Source organism: Fukomys damarensis, unplaced genomic scaffold, assembly GCF_012274545.1.
Source record: "Fukomys damarensis isolate Sample0158 unplaced genomic scaffold, DMR_v1.0_HiC HiC_scaffold_15, whole genome shotgun sequence".
Lineage (NCBI taxonomy): Eukaryota > Metazoa > Chordata > Mammalia > Rodentia > Bathyergidae > Fukomys > Fukomys damarensis.
In genome coordinates this window covers 20,251,654-20,258,536 of record NW_022900927.1, presented here as the reverse complement: position 1 = coordinate 20,258,536, position 6,883 = coordinate 20,251,654, and the positions used below count along the sequence as shown (strand labels likewise).

The following is a 6,883-nucleotide window of genomic DNA, read 5'->3' as shown; positions in this document are numbered from 1 at the left end:
CGGCCCGCGGGCCCCCCCCCCCCCCCCCCTCCCGAGTCGCTGGAATCCTCCGGAGCCGCGAGCGCCGGCCGAGCCGGCTCCAGAGGGGAGGGAGGAGGGAGCCGCGGGGGGATCCCCGCTCTGGAGCCCCGCGCTCCTCACCCTTCAGATCCCTCTATTTTTTTAACTCCCTCCCTCTCCCCCAAAAATTGAATATTGCCTTTTATACACGTTTTGTTCCTATGATCCAATTATGTCGTCGTAAATTTGGGCGCACACAGCCTCTAAGCCTTTTAGTGGACAGTTTTACGGGAGGAGGGAGCCGCGGGGGGATCCCCGCTCTGGAGCCCCGCGCTCCTCACCCTTCAGATCCCTCTATTTTTTTAACTCCCTCCCTCTCCCCCAAAAATTGAATATTGCCTTTTATACACGTTTTGTTCCTATGATCCAATTATGTCGTCGTAAATTTGGGCGCACACAGCCTCTAAGCCTTTTAGTGGACAGTTTTACGAGCCATTGATGCCTGGATCGTAAAATTTATGGCCGCAGGTTTTTTTTCTTTATTTGCCCCGCATGGCCTATAAAACCCAGGCGGACCCGAGCGCGCAAAATGAAGTCCTAAAGTTTACCGTGGCTCATGTGCAGTTTGGTCATCCACGGGTAAATCTGTGGCGGGGCCGGTGGCTGGCTCAGTCCGGCGGGCTGCCCTGTCTGCGCCTGCTCCTCTTTGATCTCCCCTCTGCTCTTAGCTCGCTCCTCCAGCGCCGGGCGAGCCGCCTTCTGACTGTACATCCCAGGGTTCAGAGGAGCTGCTTCGTCTCTGCCCAGAGCGTGTCCCGGAGCGGCCGCGGCGCTGCAGGCGGGGCGGTCGGGGTGAGCCCGGGGGTTGGCAGCCATGTCTACCCCGTGGAGAGAGTTGGAAGGCGCAGGCGGTGGGAAAGTGATGCTTAAATCCAATCCGCCGTAGCAGTACCTGGATGCCTGCACCTCTGAGGCCGATCCATAGTTCCCACAAGTTTGCATGTTATAGGCAGGGATATTGGGGCTCTGCTTATAGAATGAATTGGCTACGTAGGAGCTCATGGCGGGGAGGGCCCCAAAAAAATTTCTGCACCCTTTTTGATTAAGGGTGATTTGTGACTCTTTGAAGTTGAGGGTTTTTTTTGTTCTCCAAAGTGCACAATTTATAGGTGGAGATATCTCTTTCTTTATCCTATGCGCTCTTCCCAAATAAGGGAGCCTTAAATAGAGTCACGTGACTCGAGCGGCCACTCATAAATTTGGCTTGATGACCTCCGGGAGGTTAGTGATGGAAGCCGGCGAAACGCATCTTGATATGTTGGCAAAGCTCAACCAGAGGGGAGAGGGAGTGAGACAGAGAGAGGGAAGGGGGAAAAAATGGTTCTTGGAATTGGGGGGTAGCCGGGACAACGAGCCCACAGCGACACCTGGTGCTGACTCGGAGGGATTGCATCCTGATGCGCCGGCTCGCCTTCTGGCGGCTGGATTTTCTACCCTGTGGAGAAGGTGGTTGTTGCTGCAAAGATTTCTTGGGCAGGCCTTTTAAATTCTACTTACATTTGAGAAAAAGATGAGGGCTCATTTAGGATGTACACAGATGCTTTTTTTAAATGTATAGCCCGTTTTTTCTAACTCCGGGGCCTGCTAAATTTAATGGCTGGGTAAAAAGGCAGCCACTGCCCAGGTTGGAGAACCAAGTGAGTTTATCACAGGTTCCTTAAACCAAACGTTGAGATCCCTTGCCTCAAAGGCCCTAAGGCCTCGACACTGCTGGGAATGTGCCTATCAACATGGGAAAGTGGACTGAGCCACTGAAGAGGTAGACAGGATGCCTAAGAGGTGGGTTCCTGGGTGGGCACAGCTAGACAGGGAGGTCACAAGGCTGAGAGCACTGGGGACTCTGGGATGGGCATAGCAGTGAGGAGCCAGAGGTACTTGGTTATATTTCACCATGCCAGGAGCCTCAGAGTGGCAATAGGTGGTTTTCAAGTGTGTGTGTGTGTGTGTGTGTGTGTGTGTGTATACACACGCATGTATGCATGTGTGCATCTAGAACCAGACAGAATGTGATAGCAGCCTGCTCTACATCCTTGTGTGTGATCCTCAAGTGGTACAGATGGCAGATACTTTACATAGAAAATAGATGTTACTTGAGGCCACAGAGAGGCAAGATTCGAGCTTCCACAAATATTACATGAGCAGAGCAGAGGGAAAAGCCTGTTTGCACTCTTCAGGGTAAAGGCCCCTAACCCAGGCCTTCCAGGAACCTGAATCCAGAAGGCCCGTTAGAAAGCAATTTCTAAGCTGTTTTGGAAGCAATGGAGAGGACCTGGCTGGTGGTTGGGCAGGACAATCGCCTGGGCAACCATGGCAGCCTTTGGCCAGGGTGTCTGTAGCCCTTTCGCTTCCTTTCTTAGTCCCAAGTTTTACTCTTTCCTGGCTGCTTCTTCCCTAGATATCTCTTCCTCTGCCAAGAGAAGCCTCCCTCCCCGCTGGCTGGTGGAGGTGCTGGAGGGGGCGCTGGTGGGGATCTAGAGAGTCTGGAAAACTCTGGTGGATTTTTTTCCCCTCGGGGAGATCCTTTCACCACCACCTCTGCCTTAGGCTCACTCAGGTTTCTCTGGCTGGGCTTGGGAAGAGAAGGCAGAAGCTGAATAATGGTTAGGGTGCTGTGCTTCCCTCCCCGGCCAGGTCTGAGGAGAGAAGAGGAAGGAACCAGACCGCCTGGGGCTGTGAGGAAGAAGGTATTTTGTCCCGGCCACGTCAGGAGTCCCAGCGCAGGCCAGAGCTCAGTTTCCAGGCTTTCTCTTTCGTGATGTCCTTGAATCACTCAATCCCTGCCGAAGGACTCCAATCGCACGGTCTTCTGTTCCCCTCCGCTCTCCGCCTCCGCCACGTTTCGGAACAGCCGGCCTGGCGCGGGCCGGGGGGGCCTTGATAGGGCGGCTCCCCCTCCCCATGCTCCTGTGAGTGGGCGGGGGCGACCCTGGTGCCTGGATAGTGCTTCTTTTCTGGCCTTTTGGGGCTCTGGGTTCAGAAGCCCAGGACCCTAGACTATAACTGGCAAGAAGAAAGGCCTGTGTGGAGCTTGGAGTCCAACCCGACCCGGACTCACCCCCCCCCGCCCCCAACAAAATCCTAAACGGCTTTTTTTTGCGGGTGTGAGCTTCTCAGCGAAGGGAGCCCGGAGAGGCCTCCCAGGCCCGCAGCGCGATCACAGGAAGAGCCGGAGGCCGGGACTCGGCGCCGGGCTCCCGGAGAAGGCGAGTGCAGAGGACTGGGGGTTTGCAGGCGGCGGGCAGACGCGGGAGCGCTTGGAGCCTGCTCCAAGCCGGCGGGCGAGCGAATTGACTGAAATGCGAATATAAACTTTTAAAAATAATATCAGTTTTATTAAATATTCGAGAACGGATCCAGAGGTCGGATTTATACAGGAGGGTAACACGAGGGGATTTATTTATTTATTTATTTACTCCTACTTGGCTAAACAAACGTCATTCACTTTTTTTCTTTTTGTAATTTTCCCTCTTTTTTTTTTCCTTTTTAAAATGAGATTGGAACACTGACGGTGCTAAACATAAATATAAATACAGAGACCACAAATACAGCTAAAAATATTCACACAGAAACGGTCACAGTTTGTAATATGCCATAATGACCCCCAGGAATCTTTAAATACAATTTGCCTGGTCTGGGCATTTGCTGGGGCAGAGGGGCCGGGCAGGGGCTGCAGGGAGGACCTGGGGGTTCTGTGAGGCCAAGGCGCGCCCTCCTAGAGCCTCCCGCCCTCCCAGACTGCCAGGCCTGGCCCTGAGGCCCTAGAGTGGAGGCCCCAGGCCCGGGAACCGGCTCTCTGGGGGGTGGAGGGGCGTCGAGGGAGGGGGGCACGATCTCATTTCGAGGGAAGTCTGTGGAGTCTGAAGGGAGGTTCAGAGAACGTGCCCCCCAGGCCTGGGCGGGGGAAGGGGCCTGCACACAAGCTGAGAACAAGCTAGGAGGAGGAGGCGCATGATGAGGAGTTGTGCGGAGAAGGAGGTGGGTCCAGAGCTGACTTTCAGGTCCACTTTTGACTTCCTAATTTTGTTTTAGGCAGTCAAAACACATCAATTGTGCCAGTGATAAATACAGAGTGTGTGATCAGGGGTGAGTTGGGATGAGCGAGGGAGGAGAAAGGGGTGGCAAGGACAATCCTGGTCACTCTTTCTGCTTCTCCTCTTCTGTCTCTTCCCGCTTTTCCTCTTTTCCGCCAAGGCTGTCTGCGGCGGCCCCTCCGCCGCCCCCCGAGAGTGTGGACGTGAGATTAGATTCTTTTTTCCACTTCATCCGGCGGTTCTGGAACCAGATTTTGATCTGTCGCTCGGTCAGGCAGAGTGCGTTGGCGATCTCGATGCGCCGGCGCCGCGTTAGGTAGCGATTGAAGTGAAATTCCTTCTCCAGTTCCAGGGTCTGGTACCGAGAGTAGATCTGGCGGCCGCGCCTCCGGTCTGCTCCGTAGCCGACCCCTAGAGATCCGGGCACAAAACACACTAAAAACAATCAGCAAAGCGTCTTTCCACGATGATTACACCTAGCAAAGTCCTCCCAACTTGCCCAGCAGATCGCAGCCCCCTCAACCTCTAGCCTTCTAAACCCTTTTGCTTGTACCCCACCCCCACTGGGGTACAGCTAGAACCCCAACTTATATAGTCCTCCTGTGTTCCAAAGAACAGTCCGGAGGGAGGGGGGCAGGGCAAAAACCAGGCAAAAAGCTGCCAGCCTAAAAGCTGATTTTTGAAAAATCTCAGTACTGAGGATAAGGGCCCATTTTCTCAAGGACTGGGCTCCCCACCTCCCTGAGTGCCCCACCTCTTCAGAAACTTCTCCCCACTTTTGTGTCCTGTCCTCTTCCTCTCCCATCTTCTCAGCCTGACTCGCCTTTGGGGGACTCCTCACCCTTTCCCCCTCCCCTCACCCCCTGCCCTGTTCTTGCCCCCTCAGCTTCCATTGGAGCCCTCCGGTCAGTCAGGGCTGAGGGAGCCAGGCCCCTGTGAGCCAGCGCGGGAGGCAAGCAGAGGGGGCAGAAGAGGGGGCCATGTCTCGGCGTCGGCGAGGAGACGAGCGTGATTGTTTTTATGGGGCCATAAAAAACTCTCTCCGCCCGTTCTTCTAGGGAAGCCGGTCATAAAGCCAGTTCAGTTTATTTAATTTATATCTCGGAGCTGTAAAACTCACCACTGTGCGAATTCATTCGCTGCATCCAGGGGTAAATCTGGATACTGGCTTTCTGGTCCTGGGGCGCAGTCCTGCCCTGCTCAGAACTAAAATCCTGAGCGATTGAGGTCTGTGTGTTATGTCCTAAGGTGTTTTGTCTGCAGTTTGAGAGCATGTCTTTCTCCTGGTAAAAGGAATTAGATCCATAGTCATACGGCCCCCGGCTGGAACTGAACACGACATTCTCCTGTGGCGAATAAAAGGGAGTCGAGTAGATCCGGTTCTGGGCAACGGCTGCTCCATAGGTCGAGAAATGCCTCACTGGATCATAGGCGGTGGAATTGAGGGCGACGTTGGGGAGGACGTCCTGGCCCCCGGCGAGGTGGCAGGATAAGGAAGGGTTAGTGAAGTAGGAATTCATCCCTTTGCCTTTACCTGGTCGGGCTATGATTTCTTTAATATTTATTTCTGTCTCCAGTTTGTACTCGGAACTAGATGGTTATAGGGACGGCTCCAATCCAGGACAGACAAAATGACAAAGTCAGCTGACCCCCTTCCAGCCAATCACAAGCCAGATGTCAAGAAGGGGGAAAAAAATCGCTTCTGCTTCTGTTGATTCCCTAGTTGAGACTAAGTGTGTGCTTTGAAAGTAAGACTTCGGTTTCTTTTTAAAATATACGTGTAAGGGAACTGGTTTGGGGGTGAAAGAGGGGTGCCTGTCTTTGAGCAGGGCCTTGGAGCCCACGGAAAGAGAGATGTACTCCAGGAAATCTCTCGGCCCCAGCTAACTTTGCTCTGCTGTGGCCAGACCTTGAGTGGAAGAAATCCCTGTATTTTCTATCTAATTTCATCTTTAATATCTGCTCCCTTCTAAAATTACAACCTGATTTCTTCATGGGAAGGCCTCCCTCCCAGCTCAGGGGATTCTCAGAAATGCTATAACAAATTTGGTTTGACACTCCACAGAGTGAGTCTCCATCACTGGATGTATTTTTTCCAATAATTAAAAAAAATCAAAGGAAGAAGGGCATTTCATGAAGCAGGGCTCCCAGAGGAAGGAGAGTGTGACCAAGTCAAGTTTAGAGGGGATGGGGGAACCATGAAGTTTAAAGGAGTGAGGGGGAGACTGCAGTATACAGTGGCAAAGCTGAAGTGGGCAAAGGGAGGAACATCTGCTCCCCTCTGCCTCCCAGCCCCTTTCTGCCTTCCTCTCAGGGCCCTCTTTTGGGGAAACTCTTGCAGCATTTTGTCTAAAGGGGAAAATGTATAAAAATACATTAGAAAAGACAGAAAAAGAGGCACAGAGAAGAAAGGGAAGAGAAAGAAACTGTGAAAATCTTTCTAGAGACATCAACTCTTGTTTATGTTGGTGAGAATTTATGATTTTGAGCTAGCTATGGCCCGTGGGGTAATTCACTCAGGATCCAGCCAGAAAGAGAAGACTGGCGGAGCTCTGATGGACAGTGAGCTTCAGGTCAGAAGCCCCCGACCCCTCTGGATTCACTGTCCTGCCAGGGGAGGCGCCCCTGGACCTGAGTTCTGGGGCTTGAGGACTCTGGCAAAAGGCTCCATGGGAGTTCTTGTCCAAGTGCCAGCCACCCCTGGACTCCCAGCAGTCTCTACCCCATTTGTTCCCCACCTTGGGGAGAGAGAGACAGAGAGACAGAGAGAAGAGAGAGAGAGAGAGAGAGAG

At 53.1% G+C, this 6,883-nt stretch overlaps 2 protein-coding genes and 1 long non-coding RNA gene across 5 annotated transcripts in view; all 3 read right to left on the bottom strand.

The window, feature by feature from the left end:
* The window catches only part of Hoxc5 (homeobox C5), a 3,596-nt gene extending 1,207 nt beyond the window's left edge, over positions 1-2,389 (bottom strand). Inside the window, exon 1 of the mRNA XM_010609359.2 lies at positions 609-2,389. Within this exon, the coding sequence (XP_010607661.1) occupies positions 609-1,062 (454 nt within the window). The 5' untranslated portion in view covers positions 1,063-2,389. The remainder of the gene's footprint in view (positions 1-608) is intronic.
* LOC117286142 overlaps positions 1-6,883 on the bottom strand; it is a 63,059-nt gene that overhangs the window by 19,095 nt on the left and 37,081 nt on the right. The gene's annotated exons all lie outside the window — the stretch shown is intronic.
* Positions 3,263-6,883, bottom strand: part of Hoxc6 (homeobox C6) — a 36,352-nt gene continuing 32,731 nt past the window's right edge. For 2 of the 3 annotated variants that reach the window (XM_010609362.3, XM_010609361.3), the window contains exons 2-3: positions 5,212-5,557; positions 3,263-4,502 (exon numbers count right to left, since the gene is read on the bottom strand). In XM_010609362.3, coding sequence (XP_010607664.1) covers positions 4,195-4,502; positions 5,212-5,365 — 462 coding nt within the window. In that variant the 5' untranslated portion in view covers positions 5,366-5,557 and the 3' untranslated portion in view covers positions 3,263-4,194. Of the gene's footprint in view, positions 4,503-5,211; positions 6,871-6,883 lie in introns of those variants that run through there. The other variant, XM_010609360.3, reaches the window with a different exon arrangement.